At 42.6% G+C, this 27,528-nt stretch overlaps 1 protein-coding gene across 2 annotated transcripts; it reads right to left on the bottom strand.

Moving 5' to 3' along the window:
* Positions 1-130: 130 nt before the first annotated feature.
* kcnn2 (potassium calcium-activated channel subfamily N member 2) lies at positions 131-23,463 on the bottom strand. 2 transcript variants are annotated; one of them, XM_088282077.1, is made up of 9 exons: positions 22,684-23,463; positions 22,268-22,363; positions 11,739-12,157; positions 10,634-10,775; positions 9,925-10,035; positions 9,700-9,827; positions 7,305-7,313; positions 4,527-4,596; positions 131-2,039 (listed from the first exon to the last, which is right to left on the bottom strand). In XM_088282077.1, the coding sequence occupies exons 1-9, from the start codon at positions 23,443-23,445 to the stop codon at positions 1,764-1,766; spliced, it is 2,013 nt and encodes a 670-aa protein (XP_088138203.1). In that variant the 5' UTR covers positions 23,446-23,463; the 3' UTR covers positions 131-1,763. The 2 variants fall into 2 exon arrangements, with proteins under 2 accessions (XP_088138203.1, XP_088138202.1); XM_088282076.1 differs by lacking the exons at positions 4,527-4,596; positions 7,305-7,313 and having other exon boundaries at positions 1,854-2,039.
* Positions 23,464-27,528: the final 4,065 nt, after the last annotated feature.

Genomic DNA, 27,528 nt, shown 5'->3' with positions numbered 1-27,528 from the left:
TCAAAGTTGGCAAAGTCCCAATTGTCACTTGTCGGAAAAAGATTATTCTGACCGATTATATTGTGGTTTGGAGTGTGTCAGAGTAATTTGTTTCTGTTCCGATCTACTCGAAAAACGTTTTGGTCGACAATCACAACTGTTAAATTTATTCAATATTTCCCATGTCCAATGTTAATGTACATGCGGTTCGAGTTTGATTGGCGCACGGTGTTCAGTCTTCACTGTATTTCTGTTCACGTCAGATGAATTTGAGCACTGTGGGGTGAAATATTGCTGACCGCTGCGTTATTGGGTGTAGCATGGTCAGGATAAAATGCCCGAATGTGGTTCTTTAACACTGTTCAATTAATGTTATGGCTGTCATTTTTCCTGTGTGTTATGTCACATTAATGCCACAGTATTTCTCTTTGTATAGTGTAGTGTATATTGACACTATTCACTTCTCCATAAAGTTCAGTAAATATCTATGTAATAAAGTATATATATATATATATATATATATATATATATATATATATATATATATATATATATATATATATATAGCCTGCTATATGCTCTAAGCAAATACATTAAGATTCACGGAAATATTGTGACATATTTTTAAGGAAACCACACAGGCCAAAATCAAGCATTGGATGTTCAGTGTCGTCAAGTTGATCGACTGCATGCCCAGTTGCAGATGAATACACCAGTTCCAAATTGCGGAAGGTCATTTTCAAAACGGAAAGGAATAAAAACTCAAGTGTCAGGTCTTCACTGTCACAGGGGGTGACTAACCAACCTGGCATTAATAAGGATTGAAAAAATATTTCTTATCGCTCAGGTAAGAATTGTCAGAAGGAGTTCAGAATTTTGTGACGGGGAATTATAAGTTGGAAAAAAAGCCAGTCATACATTTGATTGATTGAACAATATGTTAATTTATAACACATCTGTGTTTACATTTTTTTTTAAAATGTTGTTGTCAGTACAGTGAACCCCCGCCAAAAATGAGCGGCCAAGTCCCGCCACGAATCGCAAAAAATGATTCCCATAGAAAAAGGTATGTAAAGATTTACCTAAAGATGCCACAAGAGGGCAGCAATGCACATCGTGCCGCACCACCCCCATTCGATCTGAATAAATGGAGCTCCTCTCCTCAGTTTAACATTGTTGCTTGGCACCAAGATACCAATAGGCAGCGCAATAGTGATACATTTTGACATTGCTTTGGCCTGAGAACAAAAAGAGCAAATCTGTGACTTTTCCAGTTAATAATAGAGGACATCCAAGAGTGGCAATCTTCAAATCTGAAGGGGTTCACTGTACTAGGCCTTATATCTAAAGGCTTTAGACTTTGGTGGGGGTATAAAATTAAAGAGTTGGCCCCGGGTATCACTAGACCTTTGCACACCATTGTGCTTCAGGGCACTGATGTTGATGCTGTTTCTAACCTAGAAGATTACACTTGCATGTATTTGCCTTCCGTTGTCATCCACCTCAACCCTTTCCCCCACTATCGCTGTCATTTCCAGGTGGGAAGCACTATTTTAGTGCAGTAGTTTCCCACTCAATGACAGTTGAGGGAAGCGCCATGCCAACACTGAGGTAATAGAAAGCAAAAACTAAAAAAAAAAAAAAAGAAAACTGCATGTATCCACTATCATTGGATTCTGTCAACAGAATTTGGATAATACTTATTGAAGCCATAAGGCTTTAAGATAAATGCAACTTGGCCATATGATGGCAAAAGTCTTCAATGGAGGCCTTCCCTCCGGACACTAGCTGCTCTCAGAGGAGGTTGGTGGCGCCGTGGACGCCGAGCGCCGCCGCGCCGCCGACGGGGGGCGTTCGGGGCTGCGTTTGTCGTAAGGCTGCAGCTGCACCTCCAGGAAGTCCCTGTGCTGCTGGCTGATCACCTGGCTGATGAGCGCGGGCAGAGCCTGCAGGTTGCTCAGCAGAGTCTCAAGTTTGGTCTCCAGCAACGCGATCCTCTTCTCCATGTCCTCCCCCCGCTCGTTCAAGTCCGACACCATGTCATACATGATGTTCTGAGTCTGGGACAAGCAAGAGGAAACGCAGCATGAGCTTCGCACGCCGCTTTTGCCATTGCTCACGAAACTTTTGCTTTAATAACAAGACTTAAAAGCAGCGGGCGGAACCTAGATTTCTGAAAAAGAAGGAAATAAGAATGATATTTAGGCTGCACATCAAATCCTTTTCAACAATTTGTGTAGTTTGCATATTATAATCAGAAGAAATACATCATTCATATCAGACAAACAACAAAATTGGAAATCGTATCGTGACACATACTTCAATGGATCCAGATTATATAAATCATTACTCATTACATACTTTGGGTGGTGTTTGAACTGCGACTGCAAATAGAAGAAATTCTACTTCCAGGACACACGCTCCACCCTTGGTTGCCATAGTAACAAAATTCAAGCTAGTCATTGGCCAGAGCATCCACTAATAATAATAATAATAATAATAATAATAATAATAATAATAATAATAATAATAATAATAATAATAATAATAATAATAATAATAATAATAATAATAATCATCATCATCATCATCATCATAAAAATAACAACAATAATAATAATAATAATAATAATAATAATTATTATTATTATTATTTTTATTATTATGTAAATGTGATGTCCTGGAGAAAAAAAAATGAAGGCAAATGCTGCGTGGAAAGAAAAGTAATCTAGAAAATATTACTTCCATCCATTACAAAAATCTATTTAAAATATGATTTAAAAAATTCTTAACTAGTGTTATGGGTCTCTTTGGTTTAATCAAACGTTCATATTTGACTGTTTATATCTCAACGAGCGCCCGAAAAAAAGGCAAAGCACATACCATAATTCATTGAAACAGTTTATGTCAGATCATCGCCACCCATTAAAAATAACCTTGTTGCCTCTAAACGCTAATCGCTGATCTGCAACGGCAACTAAAAAAAAAAAAAAGCATCAACCCCCAAAGCAATAAGACCTAACAGAGTGAATCCGAAGAGGAGTAAAGGTTAGAAGCAGAACAGCACGTCCGGTATGGTTGGAGACACATCGGATAAACCGCGCACATGACTTATCTTTATAGCCGTCACCGTCGGAAGCAGGCAGCAGCATATTTGCTGGACAAGCCACGGGCCAAAAAGGCCACAAGGGCCAAAAAGGTCACAAGAGCTCCTGTTATATGAGCAAGTACTCACATTTAAGCACATGAGCTCTGTGTGATATGGGCTTGACCATTAAAAAAAAAAAAAAAAAAAAGGTTGCAGTTGTTCACAAACCTTTATCACGTGATCCACTCACATTAATACACACCGTTTAAAGAAAAAAAATGGGTGGCTGTAAATATTCCTAAAATGACCGATTGGACCACGTCACGGGTGACATCGTCAGCTCAACACATGCTACCGGCAGAGCTCAAGTGGCATCTGTAAAGATTAAAGAGCTGCTACAAAGATGCGAAACATTTCCACACGGACGCCCCAAAAGAATTAGGCACCAGGGAAAGACGAGAAGAAAACACGCCTCGCTGGAAGGGGACAAAGAACGTTAGTGAGGAGCTGGAAAGAAGGGATTGAAAGTGGATTTATTCCCCGTGGAACAAAAGCAACTGAAAAGAGAAAAATGTAAAAATGTCAAATGAATCGGAAGAAAAGTCATTCTTATTTCCAAACAAGAACCAAACCAAAGTCATACTCAACAAATTTGAACACTTTTTTTTTTTTTTTTTAAATCAGAGATGCAAGTAAACGTTTTGAGATGATTTTTAAGAAAAAAGTCAAGACATTTGTGATATCAGCATCAAAACACATGACAGACCCATAAAGCCATCTCTGATTAAAAAGTGCCGTTCACCAGTTTTTATTTCCTTTTGCCGTTGCTCTCTTGCGGCCACAAACTCTCCCAACCAAGAACCAATTCCTGCGTGCGTACGATGCATCTTGCAGCCGTTTTAATAGCGTGAAACATTGCCAAATGTTGCACTTCATGACACGTTGGCCCGGATCCAGTTTGACTGCAGTGTTCTTTTGAATGTCAAACTCTCTCCATCTTTCGCTATCTCTCTCTCGGTGTGTGTGTGTGTGTGTGTGTGTGTGTGAATCATCAGAACCCAGAAAGTCGTTTTCCCAGGTTACTAGTTCTGCTGTGTCAGGTTGGCCCACTGCCCGGTCTTTGCCTTAAAGGTTCTGTTTAGCGCAACTGGAGATACACTTTTACACACGCACACACACACAAACGGATGGGGGTGGAGGGCGGAGGGGGGGGGGTTCTATTGTCAAAACAAACAGTCGGAGAAAAGACAAGAGGTGAGTGCACATAACGGCAATTGGCACACATGTGAAAGGCCTGTCTGTTCATTTGACACCTGTAGACTTTTGATTGAGAAGTGAAGCAGGATGCGTCAGTCACAAGAACCACAAAAACAACGCACACACGTATTAAGGTGAGAAGCGTAGCAGACTTTCCTCATGTGCAATGCAGCAGAGAAGCGTTATAGTCCATATAGCTTACCTTGGCAAGGTCCACTAGCGAGTTTGCTTGGTCATTCAGCTTGCGTTGCTCCATTTTAACACTTCTCAATCTGAACACAAGACCATCCAGAGGCCAGTAAATGAACGCTGCCATCAATAGTGGGGCGGCGTTAGCTTTGTGCACACACAGGGCATACACGCGCGGCACGGTCCCGGGACATGCACAAGGATGTGTGTGGAAAGAAAGAGAATGCAGGGGTCACTCGGTTTGGTTGGAGCTTGCATGCAAGTGGGAAAGAGCCTGAAAGGTGGAAGGCGACGCGGTGCTGCCATACTGCTTATCGACTGCGCCTGTTTGAGATTTTCTGAACATCGCACGATTGGACAGCCTGCTGACCAAAATGAGACTTCAGTTGTTAATATTTTTGAATGGTTCTGAAAAGACGAATGACTTTGCATTTATTCCCCTCAAATTGCGATAATATTAATTTCACAGTGTGCGATGTTTTGAGATGGCCCCATTAAGCAAAGTGCATCCAAACAAATGACGACATATGTTTAATTAAACATTTAATTTCAGTCCCAAAATCGGCTCCATTGGTCAATACATGAAAGTGACATTAATTAAACTTGTATTCGGGAGAACAATTTGGTCGATATAAGAGTCATGAAATATTACAACAAAACATCTTACCCCTTTTTTAATAACCAAAAAGCTGCTGGGATTTAAAGTACTTTAATTTGCCAACCTAAGAATAATTTAAGGAAATTACGTATTCAGTGCATTTTATTTAATTTTATTCTTGTTCTTATTTTACTAAAATTTAATGACTCCCAATATCTAATGACGTGATATTTAATTTAATTTGAATTCACAAGAACAATTTATTTCAACTCATATTTCTCAAGTCAACACAATAACTACTGCCCACTATATAATTGATTCGCTGCTGTCCTCTCAATGACCTCATAAACCAGCTGTTGAGTTTTGACCACGAGTGCTATTTTTGAGGGGGGGTAAAAAAAAAATCTTCATAAATAAACCACAAGGTGAATTTAATACACTTATGCGATCATTTGGTTATGTAAACGGAAGAACAATCACAAGGGAACTAAATGTGCTGAAGCTTGTTCTCCTGTTCAAGCTGGAAAGAGCATCTTTATCCTGGAGACAGGCAACACATGGCCAGCAGAGGGCGCCACAGGAGACCATAAAGCACCAATGCCTTGAAACCGAAACATCTCATATGGAACTCGGAAAATGTGACAGCAGAAAATATGTAAGGTTCTGTGTTACATGAATCTGACTGCAGTTGACTCAGATGGATGAGCAATAGCGTTGAAAACAGTTTGGAGGCCAGCGCACGGGGTCCGACAGGCCCTGGTTTTTATTCCCTGTACGTCCACTCTCCTCGGACAATCGGCCGTCATGAGCAACCGTGCAAAGGAACGGCATCTCAAAATCTGCTTGCTCTTCATCAGGACAGCGAGGCAACACAAATTCCCTCAGCATGTCACTCCCACTTAGTGCTGTGCTATTGTTTATTGTTTTTTTTTTAATGCTTTTATTGTAGCCCTCTTCATTATTTTGTCTCGAGCATAAAAGGACGACATGGACATTTGCGCCACCGAGTCATACTTTTATCTCAGCTGACGGTTTTATAGCATCTGTCACTGGGCCGTGCAAATGATGGGCTGCTGGCTTTGGTCTGACCTTCCTCTAGGGTCACGTTGCTCCTCGCATATCTCACGGCTAAAAGGCACGGCGTCACTTCACCGTCGTAGCTCTCGCCTTGACTCCCACATTAACCTTGGGAAGAGGGAGGGACAACGGCTCGAATGGAACAGTTACAATGGAACCTCTCAAGTCGGACATCTCTCAGGTAGTCCAATTCCAAATTACTTGAACAACGTTTTCATGCAAGGCCCTACTTTAAACATCTTGATTTTTGTACAGTGAGTACCTGTTTGCCAATTTGGGTGACCTTGCTTGGCGCTACCGCTGTATTTTTAGGGCCTAATAAGTGCTTAGGAGAATTTCATAGATTTTTTTTTGAAAAGTAAACAACTCCCCAGCTTTGAAATGATGGGAATATATTCATTTACTGTAGCGGGTCCATAGTCGATTGAGTTTTGCATGCATGTGGACGCTCATGTGGCTGAAAAATAGTCCAGTTTGTGCAAATTGTATTTTGCATGCTTCTGACGCAATTCGTAATGCAAATTGCTAATTCCAAAAAGAACTTAAAATTCAAGCGAGAGAAATGCAAGAAAGCTGCTGCGATCATCCTTGCGACCGTGCCGTCCAACAGAGAAATTGAGGAAATGTAGGAAAAGGCCAAACAATGGTTCCACACACCGAAAGATGACCGCCCGAGCCTTGATCGGCTGACAAAGCTGTTCAACGAAACACACAAGGAATGTGGTGGAAAAGTTGTTGCGCTAGCTAACTGGGGAGCTCGACGTCGTCATCCTTTGGTACATGAAAGCACAGTTGATTGGAGTTTAATCAGTGGCTTTCTGATTAAATATCAAATTGTCATCACACCCATGCAGAAATGGAAACGATACCATCCATCACTGATAATTGAAATTCACTTGACGAGTATCTGCGTAAAAGCCGTTTGACTGCAACATAAAATGTGCTAAAAAAAATAATAAAAAAGAAAATAAAAAAAAACCCAAAACAAAGTGTGGCATGAATTTCACTTATCAAATGAGGGTGTGTCATTTTTAGTCACACTATCGGGTTCGAGGACAAGCTCTCGTTAAGCATGCACACAACAAGTCTGGATCCGGATGGGAGGCGAACACTTACTTTCGAGCTCTATTGCATTGAGGGTGGACAACAAACAGGAAAAAAAAAAAGGAAACATGAAGTAGACAAATGAATTATTGCAACATCACATCGACATCTATTCAAATGGCAACATAATCTGCTTCTCGGGAGTGGGGTTGCTGCGCAAACCTCATGGGCAACGTTTTGACTCATTGCTTCAGCAACCACGCTGTTATCTCGCTGCAGTCTCACTTGTTTGCTGCTGCGCTTGCTCTCTTCACTGCGTCCAATCCCCCAACCCCTCCTCTCTTGCACGAAGCCATCATACACACACATTCGAGCAACGAAAACAACCTTGCTGCTGACGTCAGGACGCTTACGCTTGGCCAAACAGACAGACGGTGCCTCAAAGCGTTAACGGCCTTACAGCTGTTTGCACCTCGCATCCTTCACTGCCGCAAGGGAGGACGTCTCACGGCGACGGGATTTGATGTTTCACGTCGCTGCACCGCATGACGCACAGGGCAGTCTCAAAGTATTCCAAACTCCTTCAGCTTTTTTTTTTTTTTTTTTTTTCACCTCTGCTCATTTTACGTGGGTCTCACATGTATCAATATTCTTGTAATATTCCACAATTTATTTTCACATTTTGATGATTTCTGCATGTTACAATAGTAGTTTGACGACCTTTGGGCCCGGAAGTACATGGATTAAAATTTAAAACCTGTCACGTTGAGCCAATTAAACTTAAGTGCAATTTTTTAAAGGCAAGAATGTTTTAATTAAAAAAAATGCGTTTAGTCTCAATATACATAAATTATTCAATCCCAACTGTTTTCGCAAGAGGAAACACCTCAACCACAGCGGTTTTTTTTTCTGGATTTTGACTGATTTTGCAAGGCCTACAGAATATTGTGGTCTTAAGATAAAAACATGGAGCTATGATGCAAAAAAAAAAAAAGACGGACAAATACGTCTTTGGGAGGCAGGGACTACAATTTTGAAAATTTATATATACGTCTTATGGATTGAATGACTTAATAGAACTAAAAAAAGGTATGATGGTATAAAAGTAGAGTTTTAGGCCCCAAAAAACAAGATTTGATTTTGACAGTGTACAGTGGACGGACAATTATAAATCCAATGGATCCCTAAAGTTGATACAATTACAATCGAAGGGTGTCTGAATACTGTCGGAATGCACTGTACAGAGCGGCACAGTCTTTTCAAACGGGCTTCTTTCATCTGCTTGCTGATGGCCTTTTCCTGTCCTACATTCATCTCGATACAAGCATCACACTCAGTTCAGCTCACACTTGAGGCGCTCTGAGATAACACGCACACACACACACACACACACACACACAGTACACACCAGCTCGTGTATGTAACGATCTCTTCAGGCTTCCGAACGCTACACCACCACACAGAGTGGATGTGTCTCTTTCCTACTCGATCTGCTTCCTTTGCAGATTTAGCTTAGCGCCAAGGGAGACCCAAAAAAATGAGAGCATGAGGTCTGTGTGTCATCATCGCTTCAAACGGCGTGGATATATTGAAATGGCGAGGTGACCGCGATAAAATATAAAAAAGGCGCCAAATGTGGATTGCATTGTGCAGGAACCAGCCTTCAAAACCCAATCGGAAATATCAAATGAAAATCACACATGAAGGTCCATTTACAGAAATCAACCAAACAGCAGCACATCGTTTCGCTTCTAAAACAAAATACGAGCACAGTCAGTCACCTTTTGTTGAACAAAGCACCGAGCTGATTGCTGCTGAAAGAAGCTTCGGTGTCAATGGAGGAAGAAAAATAACACGAGCGAGGTGAGGCTACGATCGATACTTTAGTGGAGTCTCAGCGCACTTTGGCGTTCCTCGGAGGCCTGGGCTGAAAGAGCAGCTGCCAGGTAAGAGTGTGAATGAGCCCGTTAGGAAAAGCATAAAAACAAAACGCTCAGGTCAGCCTGGCGCCGGGCTGGAAGCATCCGGAGTGACAGTAACACATGAATCAATACCTCACAGCAAAATGAGTTGTGATGATGTTTTGTCTCCGTAGCAACACACACACAAACACACACACCACAGCGTTTTGTGTTGTTATTCCATGTCAATCCAAAAAAAGCCTTTTTAATAAGCTTTGACGCTGACTAAGCCAACATGGCTTTAATGTAAATGGCTTACAAAAGCGTCTTCTACATATGTGGCAGCGAGAGTGATTAACATCCATTGAGGTGCCGTTGCGTATTCTAACGCGTATTGCAATGCAGTGAGCGCACAAAGCCAGATCAACTTCTTTGCTGTGAAATGAAAGCGAGTCCAAAAAAAAATTCAGATCCATATGAGCGCTGCGTTAGTTTGCTACAGGTGTCAAACAATTCAGGATTCCGGTTGGGACGGAATGAAAGGTGTGAGAAGGGTTGGCACCTACTGATGAATGGCTTGGAGAAATTTCCTCTGGTGCTTCCTGACTCTGGCATGGTCCATCTTCCTCACCAGTTTGGTGTTTTTGTAGATGAGCCACGTCTCCCTGAGAACATTCGCCGCTGTATTTTTCACCTGAAGGGGGCCGAAGGAAAATAAAAGTGGGATCATAACCCGACGCAATGCAATCCGGGCGATAGAAGCGCGCATGGACGAGGGGGGGGGGACTCACTCTTTTGGTGAGCTGGGTGTCCATCATAAAATTGTGAACGTGCTTTTCCGCTTTGGTTAACTCCAGCTTCTTCGCCACCACAGCCACCACCAGGGCGGTGCAGCCTGCACCCTGGGAAATAGGCAGTCAAGCGCCACGTAATATGCAACTCATTCACATTTCAATGAATAAAAATAGCGAAATATTTGGGGGATTCAAAGTGAAAAAAAAAATGGTCGAAGCAGTACAGGGGTGTGCAAACTTTTTCCTCCAAGGGCCACATACAGAAACTGAAGGATGCAACTCAATTAAAAAAAAACAAAAAAACTCAGGACACTGACTGGGAAAAGTGGAGGAACCATCGGAAGCATAATAAGTGGTCAAATCAATCAAGGTTTGGGCCAGACAGCTGAATTGTTCATTCTGAGCAATGCAAGCTTCTAAATTTGTGCCAAGTTAGAGGAAGGAATTTTTCTGTTCCCTCGCTGCCCAAAGCAAGATCCATAAAAGCATGCTTGGATGAACTCGGTGGGGAAGAACTTAAATCACCAAACACCTTTGGAATGAACGAGAACAGAGATTGTGAGCCAGTCCCTCGCTCTGACCTCACAAATGTTGTTCAGGATGAATGGACAACATTTCACACAGACTCCAAAATCTTGTCACAGCGTGGAAGTTATTTCGCTTATACCAATTGCCTCATCTGTCGACGTCATGACAATATTCTCACCATAATGCCAGTCAGGAGGCAGACTCCTTTCCCACAGTACGTATTTGGGACCATGTCTCCATATCCGATTGTAAGAAAGGTGATGGAGATCAACCACATGGCCCCGAGAAAGTTGCTGTTGGTGTCCAGGTTGTCGTGGTACCTGCAAGAAATGATGGCCCGGTAGCCTTCATTATTATACTGGATTGCAGAATTTCACAAGTAAATTCACAATTGGGTGACTGACAATTCTTGAAGAATCTCGATCAAGTTACTAATAGCGGATGTAGAGGCACCCCCACAAAAAAAAAAAAAAAAAACCTTCTCGCTTGACGTTTACATACGCTTCTTTTTACAGTTATGACACGTCAAACTGAGAACTTTTTCTTTTTCAGGTTCCGATCAGCTAGTGCTGAGCATCTCCGAATTCGAACGATCTTGGTTGCTCGATTGGATTTGGGCTCGTAACGATTCTCAATTGTTAAAAAAAGAAAAGAAAATAAATAATAGTTTGCAAATAATTTGAAATGACTTAAGTGGTTTACGTGACCTGATTGTGACCTTTGTGGTCGGTGTGGTACCGAGCTGAAGGTCAGAGCCGAAATTAGAGAAAGCGCAGGAAGGTTGAAGATGAGACACCCTTCACCCTTTTATCCCCCCCCCCGCAAACCTCCGATTATTTTTTGTTCATTTGTGTGCAGCAAGGTTTTAATTGATGTGAGCCGCTTGTGAACAAGGCATCGAAATTGAATTTTAAAAATTTTAAACTTCAGGTACAACCGGAAATTAGTGCTTAACTTAATTTTACACTTGTATGCTATTTAATTACGGTATTATTTGAGGTTTGAATTGATTACATTTCTATCCGATGATTCATTTTCTGCAATGGTTATCCTCGCTAAAAGGGCGAGCTGGAACCCAAAAAGACAATCAGAGGTTAAGCACACAGCGTCCCATAACGCTTGTTGTTTGACATTTCAAGTGCAATTTGTTGCCGGATGTTAATTGAGCTCCCGGATGCATGGGAATGGTCTATTTTTGTGCCTTATCTATGTTTGATGCCGAGAGGCGCAGCATAGCGTGAGATAAAAAAAAAAAAAAAAAAAAAAAACAGAGATCCAGGCACCTCTCGCAAGCTCTCACAGTCCACGCCGCGATGATCCACAGCGAGATGGTGAAGACCAGCAGCACCGTCCCGGGACAGATGGTCATGAGGGTCTTCATGACGAAACGCGTGTTGAAGTTGATCTTGTTGAGCGCCCCGATGCTGCGAGACGAAGCGTCCGTGAAGAGCTTGCTGTGCAGCAGCATGACGCGGGCGATGAGGTACAGCCGCAGGAACATGGGGATGGACAGGATGATGTCCACGTCGGCGTCCGTCTGGGATGGCACGTACGAGTAGGCCAGACGGGCGTTCCAGGTGAAGGTGTAGTTTCCCGGGATGGGGTGGATGGCGCACACCAGGATTTCCAGGCAGATGAAAAAGATGCGCTCGTACGTCATGGCTATCCTCCAGTCGTCGGCCGCGTTGTCCACCATAAATAACTGCGAGCACAGCGGCCAACATTTTCATCATTGTGACACACCAGGCAACAGGAACTCATTAAAGCTTCAAAACAATATGTCACTAATGGCCGCAGGTCATTAAAGGACATTTCTCAACTCACATTAGTTAAAGACTCTGAGTTCTGATTTGGGCCAAAACATTACGCTGGAGACAATTGATTGTGAGTATGCACAACATCCAATTCCGTTTCGGGTCAAAATCCAAATGAGAAATTTCCTCCCCAGAAGTCTAATTTAGGCGAATAAATTACATATTGATCTGACATTGACATGTGCGTATAAAATGAATGAAAAAGAACACCAATGTATTACAACAAATGGGAATAAAAAAAAAAAAAAGAAGCCCTTTGCCAAGAAATCGCGTGCCTGCTCGTTGATCAATAAAACAGCTGACAGCAATTCACTCTGACAATCGGCAAGCCAATAAAAATGCAAGCCAACGGTCAGGAGAGGCTGCAATAAAAGAAATCTAAGATATATGGGGGGAACTAAAAAAAAAAAAAAATAAATAAATAAAAAATCAGCTTTTGCATCGATGCACTGGTTAGAAAAAGTGTATTTTGAACAATATTGTTGAAGTTTGCGTAACTTTTGGGACAGAGACGGGCTTCAGTAGATCACCGTCCACACTGATTCAAGACATTTGAGTATGAGAATCTCTCATCGGGGCAATTTAGAGCTAAAAGTGCGGTACACACAAATTTAGACCGATGAACAATTTGCAGCCTACGGATTGGCCCCTCAGTTGAGTTTTGAAAATGTTTCCCGAAGCGGAGTAATTTTAAGTTGTAATAACAGTGCTCGCCACTAAATGGCAGAAATCGCTTCCGAATGCCCACAACAACAAAACTGTACTCGTCCACCAGAGAGAAAGCGAACTCGGACAAGACCAATTTAGGTCAAGAAAATGGCTGCAAAATCTTTTTTTTTTTTTTTTTTTTTTACAATGTGTCATTAAATGATGCATATTGCTCAAATATGGTGACAGAATTGTTGAGCTGATTGCTTTTCCATTTGACTTCCCCTCCCTGCAAATTGAAGCCACGTTTGCTCATTTTTCATATGAATGTGAAAAGATTGAAAGCACTTTGGGCGCTGGGGTTTGCACTCAAATGCGGGAAATTGCACCACCAGCACCTTTTATTCTTCCACCAATTATCTGCCTTTTATGCAAAACCCAGCCAAGTGGGATAATGCTGCAACTGTGTGCACTTTTACTCCGTGACACGGAATCCTGCAATCAGGTCACCTGATTGATGCAGGAAGTCTTGTGCAACATATAAAAATACTTGTCACAATTTCCTTTATCAGGCAGGAGAGGTCCTGACAAGAATTTCATCAAATTGAAGTCAATGTTTTCTTATTTCTCATATTAAGATGAAAGAATTGAAAACACTTTGTGCCGTGCCGTTTGCACTCCAATGCAATAAATGCATTCCTACACGACTGGCGGTTTTCCCCCTTTCTTCCACTTCTGTGATTTCTCTCACCACTTGGACTCTTTGAATAAAACAAGAGCAGGAAAAAAAAAGGTGCAACATTAGCAGCGTGCAGTCAGCATTTTCAGCTGCACAGCAAGTTGCACTGATGCGAACATCTGCTACCGCCACATTAAGCGCTTGCCTCGGCGTGGACGGTGCCAGTGACCACCGGTGAAGTCATCTCTCCGGGGACTTGAATGTGGCTGTAATTGAACACCCTTCATCACCCCCCCCACTCCAAACACACACACACGTTCCTACAGAGGCCCATCCTTTCTCCTTTTCATCATTTTCAGTGCAATTTTCAGCGATCTACGACGACTGAGTCTATTCACCCTCAACTAATGGCAGCCGTCCGATCACGGCGCTCTCATCTCGTTTACGCAACACCTGGAACGCTCCCTGTTGCAGATTAAAGCCCATGAAACTACATTTGTCAAATACATTTAGACATTGGAGGTCCCATTACGGTCCTCCTCTACCGATATGTACTTGCCATCAGGGCTAGCAGCGGATATTTGACAAAATGTATCCGTCAGCAAGCAAAGAGAGATTCCCGGTGGGCTGTTTTCCGCCTTGAGAAGTAGGAGTCTTTCTTATGAGAGAAAAAAAGATGCACGTGATGAATTGGACGTGCTCATGCGCATTAGGGGTCTATTATTTGAGCTGTTTTCTTGATTTTTGCGATCGACAAAGACGGTTGCCGTTATTAATGGGCGTTTGCACCGTTGTGGGAGTGAGCACAGATGACTTGATTCCCGGCCAAAAAGCGGCTCCCCTTAGACTCGAAGGGGAGCCGCTTTTTTTTTCGCTTTTTAAGGCTTAGACCCTTTAAATTCAGTGGTGCACGTATACACGGCAGAGGCATAACTGACTTGCAGCAAACCGGCACGTGCAAAGTACGTTCATAAGAAACTGCAAAAAGAGCGCCGCTTGTGGATGGTGTAAATTTGGACGCTTCTAAGTGCATACTTGGAGACCACCTTTGAACCCTGATCGAGTTTGACAAGTCTGGATAAAATCCACTCAAATCATGCTACACAACCTGCACCACAACTTAGACCAGTTTTCACCCGGTTTAAATTCAAATCTACTTTTAGTCATCAAATTAAGCTGCGCCAGTTTTTATGCAAGAACACGTGTGTAATTTTTAAAACGTCTATGTAATTTCTTTTTTTTTTTTTTTTTGCATCCATGCAATGGCCACACGTATCCAACGGTAACCTATTTTTATTCGCAACATTAGAGCCGCGACAGTAGAGGCGGTAGCCATTTGCACACAATCCACAAAAACAGGACGTCATAACTCGCTTTCACAGAGTCACTGCGACAGGCACGCAGCATCTGTGACAGCCGTTGATGGGATGTAAAAAAATACCTGACATTTAGTGACAACTCAAGTGGAATATTTTTTTGCTCGACCGCGACGGTGCTTGTATTTCACTCCCTTCATTTATTTGATCGGGGAGATTGCAATTTACCATAGTTCAAAGACAGGTCATGAAACGGAGGTGCCTCACAAAGACTTTATAGCTTTTTGCTAATTTACAACTCCTGGTCTTCATCGAGCCAAGTCGGCGTGCACACAAACAAACTTCAACTGCATTGAGTTCTGCGGCATACCCTACATTATAATCACACGGAAAATGTGTTGAAAAGAGGTCATAACAGCAATCTCGAGGATGCCGAGACCATAATATCCATCATACGGAACAGACACTGCAAGCTCATGTCGGAAACTTGCCAGCAAGTTTCCATTTAGTCTAATTTGAGATTTCTCATTATGGAGGTGAAAACAGTCCTGCAGGCCTAATGGGATCACTGACCTAGATTGTAAATTTAGCGGTGATACATAAAATTAAAATGCTGAATAGACTTTTCTCTCCGATGTGAAATTGGACACTCCTTTTCATCATTTTCAAGCCAAGGACAAAAAAAAAACAAAAAAAAAACGGGACTGACAAATCAATAAGACACATGAACACGCCACAAAGGCGGCACGGAACGGCTGTCGCCTGCTTGGGCTCAACACACGTCAAAGGCAGCGTTGTATGATCGGACGAGAACGGAGCAAGCTACAAGTTCCCTGGAGTGGCCCCACAAAGGCTGCACGACTCATCGAGAATTATTTAAAAGCCACAATCCGTTTCGCCGTCAATTCAATTTTCAGCCGCCGTTGTTCATATCAACAGCGTGACACCGAGCTCTTTTGACAAGCGGACATCTGTCAGAGAAGCGCGTAACTCTAACCTGCCTGGTGTAATGTAGACAAACAAACGCACAAACGGCGGCCGGCCTCCTGCTTTTCCCGCCGCCTTCTCACTAAACCTCACACGAGCTAAATGTATTGTTTTCCACGCGGCTCAAGCTGCGTTTTATTTGACATTTTAAACAACACACATCCTTGTGTGAAGCGTTTACAGAGCTTGTTAGCTCAAAACAATGTAATTAAACATTTAGACCTCGGTTGCATAAGGAGAGTCTACACGGTGGCTGAATGCAATTAGAGTAATGGTTGACCTGAAATATAATACTCAAGGGCCCTTTAGCGCAGAGCATCAAGTAGTCGATGGTGGCACGAGAACAACGGTTATGACGCGCGGGCGCATACAAAGAAATAACGCACAGAGTTAAAGACTAAAACAGAAACCCGTTGTCATGACGGCCGCATGTTTTTGTTTTTTTTTCTGTTGGTGAGACGAGTTGAACTTTTAAAGTCAGATTTGTTTTAGTCAACTGTAATGTGATGAAAGTTGAGTCGGATTGCCCACACATTACGGGACGTAATATTTCATAGCAACAAAGATGGAGCTTGACTGGATGCCACTGTCTTTGTTACTCGCTGCCGGTGCCGTGGTCCTGCCGGTATGAATATTTTAGGACGAGTGGAGATTGGAACAACCAAAGCAAACTGCGATTCTCATTCATCACCATCTTATTTTTGTGCTCTTGGGCTCGTCCAGATGAATGAAGACTGTCTTGTTTGGTTGGCCACCAAGCGTTCTAGTTTGATCACGGCACAAGAAAGGCGACTTGAAGTCCTCTCGGGATTGTCACGGAGGACCATTACTATTAAATTCTAATGGGACCTTCCGGAGAAAAAAAATAAATAAATCAAGTGTGGCGTGAGGAAACACTGAAAAATGACTTATTCATGTTTTTGTTTACAGGTTGGAAGAAACTGTATTCATCAACAGAATAATTAATAATTATCATAATTTTTTTTCTAAATAGGCAGTGTGTTCGCCTGTAACGGCGTAGCTGATATCAAACTCACCAACTTGAACAGGAGAAAGAAAAATAATTGTTTTCAAGCTGCAACGAGCACAGACCTGATGAATTACGTAGATGAGCGACATTTGCATGAAGGCAAAATGCCGCAGCTTTGTTTGTCAACGCATTCAAACATCTGTCTACAAAATGTTTACATCATCATATTCCTATCAAAGACAACAAAAGCGTTTTAAGAAATTGAGTAAGCGGACCTCCGTGGATTAACCGTATTGCCTCGCATCAATCCCGTATTAGCCTTTTAGCTTCAACAACAGACACGTTTGGCGCTTTGTTACAAACAACTGGATCCAATTACCAGTCAGCTAAGTCGAGGAAGTAGTGGACATTGTGCTCACAAAGAGCACATTCACTCACCTGAAACACACGCTAATCTTGCGCATTTTTACAACACAGCTGAATCCAAAGAAACTGTCCGCGGTGAGTTAGTTAGCTAGTTAGCTAGCTAGTTAACAGCAAGAGGCAAAAAGCCTTGGACTGGTTGCCAGCCAATCACACGGCACAGACACATAAAATTAGAAGCTACAAATAAATATTACACAGATTATGGCTATTTGCATGTGACATATTGAACACATTTATGTCGTACTATGTTTTTTTTTCAATAAAACCATGACTTCCGTTTGTATTTCAAATAATGAGGTCGAGGCTAATTCCTTGATCAATCATGCGTAACTCATCTGGGCATTTCTTAATATCAAGTATAGTTCTCTGAACATTTATTTTACGGAGAAATCCACCACATTGAATTTTACTGTGGATATTAAAAAATCTGAGTTCATTGAATAAAATTGACAGATGTATCATACATACATCGACCATTTGTAGAATTTGGGATTTTTGGGGCGGCTGTTAATTCAGTTGGGCTGTACTAATTTTTCGACTTTATCAAATCTTCCTGCGGGCCGGATTAAACCAGTTCTTGGGCCTGATCCGGCCCGCGGGCTGTATGTTTGACACCCCTGATCTAGACAAACTCCTGATCATACTCACATTGATGCAAATGGACAAGCTAGAGTGTTTAATGAAAAAAAACAAAGTGGAGATGAGAGCCAAAAATGAGGCCAAAACGCTTCTCACAACGTCATCATCATGTCCACAATTGGGTCAGACCAAAAAAAATAAAAAATATTTAGCACAAACTTTTGTGACCAGGCCCAACTCAACAGAGTTCTGCATTCTACATAACTTGAGAAAGTTTTGGGTTTAGGTCGCTTCAGGGAGCGTTCACCAGCTCTGCTAGCTGGGCTGGTTAGCGCTTTCACCACGCTCAATATAACTAATGGAGTCCAGCTCAATATTTAATCTGTGTAATGTGGAGTGGGAAACATATATCTTGCCATCCACTAGGAAATCGCTCAATTTCATTAGCGAACAAAGTTGAGAGGTTCGGCCCAATTAGACATTAATGCAATGCTTTATTTATGATATCAAAGCGAGCCACTGAGGGGCCACTTTGCTCTGTAAATCTGGAACTGTCGCACCTTCTCCTTGAATTCCCCCCCCTCCCCATCCCTCGCTTTCTGGAAATCAAGTTTCATGCATGCAAATAAAGTCCTTTTAATCAAGCAAAGTAAGCACCTGAATAAATCTCACTTCCTTTCTTGTGGCAGCCAAGATGCACACTTGAGGTAAACTGAAATTCCCCGCATGTTCACATTGCCATGCCGAGCACGGTTTAGAGGACGCCATCAATAAATAATCTTTAGGGTTCTGGACGGGAAGCAAAGAAGTATGTCTCTCCAAAAGCTCGTGTGTTCAGAGAAAACATTGAGGTCAGTTGACAATAAAGTCACCGGAGTTCAGCCCGAAGTTTCAAGTCAAGAAACGTCACTTTGAGAGATTTTAAGGCAACCGGATTCACGATTGTCTTATATTTATGGCTTTGAAGTGTTTTTCATGCAAATATTTTTTGTGGCGTTAGCGTATGTTAGAGATAGACCAAGGCGAGTCACAATTCTTCTGAACCGCAGTAACGACTCCTTCTACTGACCACTCGAGGCATTGCTGTCCTTGTCCAGACTGAACATTAAACGCATACAAATCTTGTCCCACAGTTTTCAGTCTTTCCAAAGACAAGTTTATGTTCAATTGAAACATTGACACTTCAAGAAGATTTGGAGTTTTATTTGTCCCGGGGAAAATACTTTCTTTGTTGTTGTACAAGAAAAAAGTGTAATTACACATCCACTACCATAGGTGGCAGTGGTGCTCATTTATTCGATTTTTTTTCTTCAGGCAAATTGAGACACTTTAAATCTTCTCTGTGACAGACTGTGACTACATTTGTTTTCTTAAATGTTAAAAGACTACAATATTATGCAAAAAGAAAAAGTCATTTTGTTGATCTATGTTGCTTTGCTAGCTAAAAATGTATTCTAGTTAAGATGTTTTACATTGAATCACGAAAGTCATGTTTTCTGAGCGCATTCATTTTGGTATTGCGGTACGGAAGAAGGAAGGTCAAACAGACTAAGACAAAAACTAATGCTAAAACTAATAAGAAATTAACATCAAGCATTTAAAAAAAAAATCTAACAAACTTGCTCCAAACACTACTTTAAACTACCTGAATTTAAAAACAAAGGTTAAAAAAAATATAGCCAAGATTCCCCTAAACGGATGTGACATCACCAAATTCGAAGGTGCCCTTTGTCGAGCTGCTCTGTTTGTGAAACAAACTTCAACACCATGCAAATTCTAAACGTGCATTAAGGACATTGAGCCCCCAAAGAATTTAGCTGCAGTCCACGTTCAAGAAACTCAGCAAAACGATCACCACAAAGCATCTCAAAGTTAGCCCGAACACAAATGAAAAAAAAAAAAAACCTTTGATGTGAGCGTTGGCGAAAAAAAAAAAAAACTTCACCGTGTCTGTTCCCCCCCCCCCCCGTGGGGAGCAAGGTGAACCCGCCGTCCACCTCAAAGCAGGATGATGCTTGCAGGCTCACAATGACAAATCAAAGTCGGGGGGGGGGGACGCAACACAATCTCCACCGGTACGCTAAGTCGCTGCCTGCCAACACAGCAAGCGCAGCTCAAGTAAAAAGTCTAAAAATTCCTTTGGCGGGTGGCCATGTGTCAACGCGAGGCAACTTGATCATCTGCGAACACTTCAAGGGGGACTAAAAATAGGATGAACATCAGCATTGGGGGAAAGCAGGATTTCACATGAAAGCCAACGGAGATGACGAGACCAATCTAGTTCACGGACACCCCGCCTCATTTTTTTTTTTTTGTGGTAATTCGTTTGCCTCTGGAGGCCACCTGAGCACGAAAGACGCTTCCCAAACAAATTCTCACGACAGCAGGTAGCGGCCCGCATCCATTCCGGTCTGACGTGACCTTTTTCGGCAAGCAAAAACCTTTCAAGTTGTTTGAAAGCAGATAAATGAGCTGCAGTAATATTTACTGAGCTTGACAAGTGAATCAGTTTTAAAGTGCTGGGAGTGGCGAGGGGAACATTTCATCGCGACGACGACTTTTTATGGCTCAGATGTGACGGACATCTGTGAATATACAGAGACGTGAATGCATAATGAATTTGATTGCAACATCTCGGCAGGCCTAAAATGACGGTTCTGATTTTGAAGAAACAAAACTTCCGAAATTTGTAATGGAAAATTTGAGTTTTACAGACGCAACCCATTTGAACGGACGTTGCCACGTAAAAACGCGTTCGCGTCAGTCTTGCAAAGCCTCATCGTCACAAATGACATATTTTAGTTTGCAGCCATATTGAAGCGCATATTTTAGGGTATTAATTACCAGCATTAGTCCACCAGTGGGGGGGTGTTTTTAATCTCCGTTTGTCTAGCTGTGCCGCTACGTGAGCAGGATTATGCAAAATCACCTCGCCCAAAATTCGCAGGTCAAAGGACAAACCCATAAAATCGTGTTCCCGTGGATTCAGGATTTGGGCTGTTTACTTTTGTAAAGCTTGCATAATAACCTATTTTATGACATTTTTTCCCTTAAAAGTAACTAATTCATAAATGTAAAACAATGTTTAAATGAATGCATAATAAATCATCGATATACAAATGCCCACAAGGACTGACTCAAATTAAAACTGTTTTGGCCAAGTGCTATTCCACTTTAGCTCGGCAAAATATTGGGAACAAGCTTGTAAATGATTATAATTATAAACAAATTGGTAAAAAAAGACAAAAAAAACCGGACTACTACTATAAAGGATGCAAACCGCGAAAGTGGTAGCTTCATGCAAACGGAAGAGCTCTAATTAAAAAAACAACAACGCGAGGGAATGGAACTAGGTTGAAATATCGAAATATGCTTATGTGCGTTTCTTTCGTCGCTCATAAAAAAATGCTTTACAACGAGTGGGCCATTCCAATGCCAGAGACTTGTAAATTCTAAAAATAGAAGGCTGGCGCAAAATCTGACGATGAATCTGAATTGAATATTGAACTGCGAGGCAAACGCGAGTCAAGCTGGAATGTTGGCTCCATTCAAGTTGTTTCCCTTTCAAGGAAGGGGGGGGCGCGTGCGACACTGGGGAACAAGCCTTTTCCCAACGTATTACATTAAAGTGTAATTGCACATCCACTCCAGTAGGTGGCAGTGGCGTTCTCGTTGCCCATTTTGCGCAGCGAGTATTAACTGGACGGTGTCGGTTTGTTTTGCAACGAAAATACGATTATTTATAGTTGCGGCGGAGAGTGGGTGGTGGTGGGGGTGCGCAAATTATTTTCTTCTTGCCGAGGGGAAGGGGGGGGGGCTTAACAGAAAATAATCTAGGAGCACTGCTTTAACCCATCAAAAAATGTATTACACATAATTTTCCCAATGCTTAGTACCGGTTTAAGCATTAACAGCTGAGAACATTTGAACTTTGAGCTAACCAAAACAGCAGCACCAAGTGAAGTAAACAGTCTCAGATGAATTGCGGGGTGGAGACTGAGTGGATGTTATAAACGAGGTTGCACCCCACAACGAGTGTGTCTTTGTTTGCATTGGCGGGTGGATTATCCCGCCATCATTTTTTTAAATGAAGTTTTAGTTCCACTTTCACATGACATAAATGTGAAGAAACATTCTTCTAAAAATACCGTTACAGAAATAAAGACCTACCCAATAGACGCCTTCCCCAACAAGAATGCCTCTAACCGTTAGTTATGCAAATACCGTTCCCTTCTGTTCTTGCTTGATTTCTAAAAATAGCTTTCTTTGAATTAATTGCAATGATCCCATATGAACCTCTATCCCCTTTGGCCACATCAACATGTAAAAAAAAAAAAAAGTGTGTTTGTGGAGGACAAACCAAAATAGCAAAATACAAGGTGTGTTTCATTACCTGGATCTCTCTCGCATGGTAGATGATAATCAGTCCCAGAAGAATGATTGTAGAAAGGCTTATCAGGCATTTTAGAGCTAATGAATACAGGGACTCCTGAAAGAGAGCGAAAACACTAAAACCCAAGACAACATTGTGGCATCCATTAAGAAATAGCACAAGGCTGGATGAATCAAAAATGACAGCTGGTTATAGCAAAGCACTTTGGTTAGCTTGCTTTGAGGGGAAACAAGTCCATTAAAGGCTCATCAGCCTCAAAGATGCTGCTTTTGAACGTTGAAATGTGAACAACTCATTGAGCAAGAGTAAGCGTAACCTTGGTGCCCACTAATGAGGGTTACCGTACCTTGAGGGACTGAACACACTCTTGCACTTACTTTATAAAAATAAAGTTGGCAAAATGTCAAGATACACACCTTTCCGTAGGCTCCCCAGGAGAGTTCAGTCTCTATAACCATAACAACGATCCCAAACATCCCAAAGATTAAAGCATAGTCGCTGAGCCTCTTCCTCTTTTCAAACAAGGCCCTCCTGTGGCCGAGCTTCTCCCCAATGTTCTGGTTCTTCTTCTTGCCTGATTTCCCCCCGCTGTGGCCCCCGCCCCCGCCCCCGCCTCCGTCCCCGGACCCGTAGGGCATGAGCGTGGCCGAGTGGCTCTCCGGCTTGGAGACCGCCAAGGTGTCCGACGCGTCCGCGGCCGACAGGGGCTGCGACTCGGAATCGAACTCGTGCACGTTCCTGCGGGACGAGCTCAAGTGGCTGAGCGGCCGCATGACGCCGCCGTTGTATTTGCAGCTGCTCATGGCTGTCTCATGGTGGGAGGCGTTCGCGTGGCTGGCCCCGAGATGCTGCGGATGCTGCTGCTGCTGACGACGAGGAGGAGGAGGAGGAGGTGTAGGAGGGGGATGCCTGGAGGAAGTAGCATGACTAGATGGAGTCGGGTCGCGGACGCCTCGCCTGGAAGACGTCTCCGAAGATGTCCTCAAAGTTACCGCGGTGCATGTCGGAGACGTCCCGCGGAGGACGCGGCTCTCCCGGGCATGGCAGGCGCAGTCGTCGGTGCAGGTGCCGGTGCAGGTGTCGCGCGGCGGCTGTCCGCAGGGGTGCCGGTGGCACTGACTCGGATCCAACTGCTGCTCCTGGTAGAAATGGTTCCGCAGCTGCAACGGGCTTCCCATGTCACGGCTTCCCCTTTTTTTTTTTTTTTTTTTTTTTTTTTTAAAGCGGCAGCAATCGGCCTATCACGAGCACCCGGCAAAGGCGTGTGCTACTCGGACCAGGACGGAGCCATTTCGGCTCCTGTAAGAGACCAAAGCAGATTCGATTGGGCAACGAGGACCAAAACAACTGCTTCGACGTCATGAAACGCTTGCAGCGACGGGATAACTCTGCCTGATGTATACACGGTCGCACATAGAGTTCTGTTCTGAACACCCCTACCCACCTCCACCCCTCCCACTTCCACCCCACCTCATCCAAAATATACCCGCACGTTAATGTAAAGTCATTTTATGGCTTTGCCAACACACGATTCAATGTCGAATATTTAGCACTCACACAACGACTTTCCAAACTTCATACTTGTACTTTTCCACGCCCCAAAAAGTTCCTCTCCAGTTTGATCCAAATTGTATAAATAAAACCCAGGCTAAAAATCCCCAAATCTATAGTACTTTTATGTGCCGTAGACGCCTTGACTACTTTACTTTCTATTATCTACAAATGAATCTAGTTAGCAGCGATCTCTCCAGCCCAATTAAAACACTTTGTTTTTGCATTGTCTCTCCAGCTTTTAGTAAGACTACAACATTTATCTACATAGCTATGAAATATCGATTATATATCAATGTTCTCTGTCCATCTTGCAATCGACCAACCCATGTATTGATCTATCCATCCAGTCACCTATGAAATATTAATTCACCCATCTAAGAAATGTATCAATCAAATATTTATCCAGTAGGTGTCCATCCAATAGCCCTCTCTATTTACCCCCTGCAAACTTGATTTTTTTTTTTTTTTAAAGATAGTTAATTTGATTATCAAACGTTGTACTTTAGCAACAATATTACAAATCTAAATTCAACCTTTGTTTTCACACCTGTAACAGGCGTCAATGGCTCCTCCTAAATTCCAGAGCGCACATATATTGGCTACAAGTGCGCGCGCCTCCTGCAGCCTCAGAGAGGAACGCCAAGCGACTTTATTCATTTGATGGGCTGCTGGTCACGTCAGCAGAGGCGCAGTTTAGTGGATGTGACCGGGGCCAATAATGTGTTCAGACCCCCCGGAATAATTTGACCGCTGCAGCCTGCTGGCCGTTGCATAAACATCGTCGATCACACTGAAGACTATTTGGAGTCTCTCTTTACTCTTAAATGTTATCCTTTCTTCAGTTATGGTGTCACACTATGTTCCTTCCACGTGAGGTCTCCATGGCGAATGAACTTCTCACACACTCGCTCATTGATTACGAAGCGCCCTTAAAAAAAAACAAAAAAAAACTGTCCCCAAAAGTGTCCCTCCGCACACCATCGCATTGCGCACTTACTCCAGATTGGCTGGATCAGCACATCATGTGACACTGCCTGCTACCTTCCCCTCCTCGTTGCGTGTGTGGAAAAAAAGTGTCTGTCAGTGTCTGGTTGTCATACTAGTTTTAATGCTGCCATGCAAAGTTTGTAGCGCAAAAAATCTAAAAAAAAAAAAAAAAAAAATGCAGTTTTGGTTAGGGATTTGAGTTTCACTGTTGAATATTGGTGGACTCGTTTTATTATGACAATAAACCAAGCATTTGATGTCAGAAGATGAATAAAAAAAGAATAAATACAACCAAATAACATTTTGAAAAGTCAATTTAAGTGGAAAAAAAAGCCAAATTGATGCAACAGCTTTTAAAAGACTCGACACGGTAAACGCCCAACAGGCTGAATAAAAGAACCCCAACTTTCTAATATTATTCAAGGCTAGTATTATTGAATATTAAACACACTGAACATGCATGCGTCTCATAAAAAACATGATGTATGTAATTACTCATTAAAGCAAATGATTAATACGGTATAAAGAGGATCTATGTGTCTAACTTGTCTGCCTCAGCGATTGTGAGGTTCTTTTGCTCTTCTCCCCACATTCCAAAAACACATACGAGGTGTGTCAGAAAATTTCCAAGACAAACGTCCCAACAGAAACATTTCAAACCCGATCTACAGACGCCAAGTTGTCTCCTTCTGTGTGGTCGGATAATCAAGAAAAATGTCTTCAAAGGTACAGTGCCTGATCACCAAAGTCACCTGGTCAAATTCCGACGAGGTTATTCGCGGAAGAGGTTGCTCGGAGGGGGGGGGGGAATAAAAGTCTCATGATGGCAAGTAGCGTAATTACTTTGACTTGTTATGCTGAGAACTTTTCTTTCGCTTCGGGCCTTCTCTTTTAAGGCGTTCGAGGAATGGGATGATTACACATGCCAGTCGGGATGGGAGGATTAGAATCGCTATTAAGATTAAGAGCATCAATTAAACGCGAGACGCTACAGCGAGTGCGAAAGGAGGAGCGAGAGAGCGATTATAAAGTTTGTCACTTCTCTGTACTTCATCATTTGTCGACAAAATCGGATGACAGACTAAGCGGCAGGAGGGTCACCCCTGTCATATTTCTTTGGGTTTTTTTTGTTGTTTTTAATGAGACATTTTATATTTGGCTGACAGATCTTGAAAGTGTCGCTGGTGACAACGTCCTTATGTTTAACACCCGCAGAGGCAAAAAAAACCCCCCAAACAAACAGAAAAGTTGCTCCTCCGTGTACTTAGCACGTTCACACCTTTCCAGTTTGGGCTGCTGCAGACTGGAATGGAAATGATGGAGTCGTCTTTAATAAAAGCGACAGCCGGAAGTGATGGAGGACATTGTGTGGTAGTAAGCAGATACAAGAGCTCAGCATTCCGACCTCGGCAAGCCACAACGTTGAAATGCAGCCACTGCCAAAGGCATCCAACCATCCATCCAACCATTTTCTCGACTGCTTGTCCCCATGGCAACCGAGCTGAAGGTTGGGCGAGAGGCGCTGGACCACTCGCCAGTCAAGAGGACAAATGTCAAAGTTAGTCATTGATTTAATAAGAAAGTCACGTCCTTAAGAGTTCCAGATACCACCTAGTGGTTGAGTTCAGTATTACCACAAACAAGATGGCAAATCCACACGTGGAAGGGTTTAAAATGCTGCTTAAATCCAGAATTGAGAAGACACTTCAAAGCAAAAAATTCAAGCCATTGTCAAGACAAATTTTTAATTAATTTATTTATTTTTAGGAAAATAATTAAATAGCACCGCAAAGGCCAACAAAGACAGCGGCCCACCGGGCATCCGTCCGCTACGTCCGATGGTCAGTCCAGCCCAGTTGGTCACATCCGAGAAAAGAGACAAAAGGAGTCCTGCCCATCTTTTGACATTTTATCTCCACTTCTTCCTCTAAATGGTGTCTCATACCTGAAATCCAGTTGGGTTCTTAGACACGTTGCAACAGACTTAACGGCCATTTAAGTTGTTCAGAAGAGTTATGGCCAATCTGCCTTAAATGCTCCGCTCAAGGCCATGATGGCACCATGCGGGATTTGGACTCGCAGGTTTATGTCCACTGTCAGACTGATAGATGGCAAATGTGCTCATGTGTTGCTAAATTCTAATTCAAGAAGGTGTGTAGGCAGAAAATGGGCACGAGAGAGGAGATGCTCGAGCTGCGCCCGAAACTGAAATTGGATTGTATGCCACCATAAATGTTTTCACAATAATATGCACTGTCGACCTTTAATCGCTATACAGGCAAGGTTTTAAATAACGCAACATTTTGACTTTGACGACATTTTGGGATTGGCTGCAGCACACACGCAACCCTCGTGAGGACAGGAAGCTTGGATAATGGATGGAACAGAAAAAAAATTATTGAAATTTTTTTTTTTGTTGTACCTTAAATGAAAATGCCAAGACCTGATAACAGATTTATTTTTGCAACGTAGTAGATAAAGTACAATCGAGACTTGCAACTTGAAACTTCTTACATGCATTCCTTTGGCTCAATGTCACTCATCCCTGAAAAAGAAAACTTTTTCTGGGTTTAATCATTACCTCAGACGTGGAGGGGCGATTGGGACAGGACAGATTGTCCTCATTTTCCCCATAAGCCAGCGCGACTTGCGAGCCACTGGCGTGAAATAAACTGCGACAGGCAGAGTGTAAAACAACATCTTGCGTTACAGATCAGCAC

This window comes from Idiotropiscis lumnitzeri, chromosome 18 (assembly GCF_059441095.1).
Source record: "Idiotropiscis lumnitzeri isolate Australia: NSW breed Sydney's pygmy pipehorse chromosome 18, RoL_Ilum_1.0, whole genome shotgun sequence".
NCBI classification, from domain to species: domain Eukaryota; kingdom Metazoa; phylum Chordata; class Actinopteri; order Syngnathiformes; family Syngnathidae; genus Idiotropiscis; species Idiotropiscis lumnitzeri.
This window is presented reverse-complemented; position numbering and strand designations above follow the sequence as displayed.

Bases quoted from the DNA above. Each gene is read 5' to 3' on its own strand.
- kcnn2 (XM_088282077.1), bottom strand. From the start codon at position 23,445: ATGGGAAGCCCGTTGCAGCTGCGGAACCATTTCTACCAGGAGCAGCAG. The intron at 9,828-9,924 runs GTGAGTCCCCCC...GGCCCCCTTCAG, and splicing joins ACACCCAGCTCACCAAAAGA to GTGAAAAATACAGCGGCGAA. The intron at 2,040-4,526 runs GTAAGCTATATG...TGCTTGTCCCAG, and splicing joins CGCTAGTGGACCTTGCCAAG to ACTCAGAACATCATGTATGA.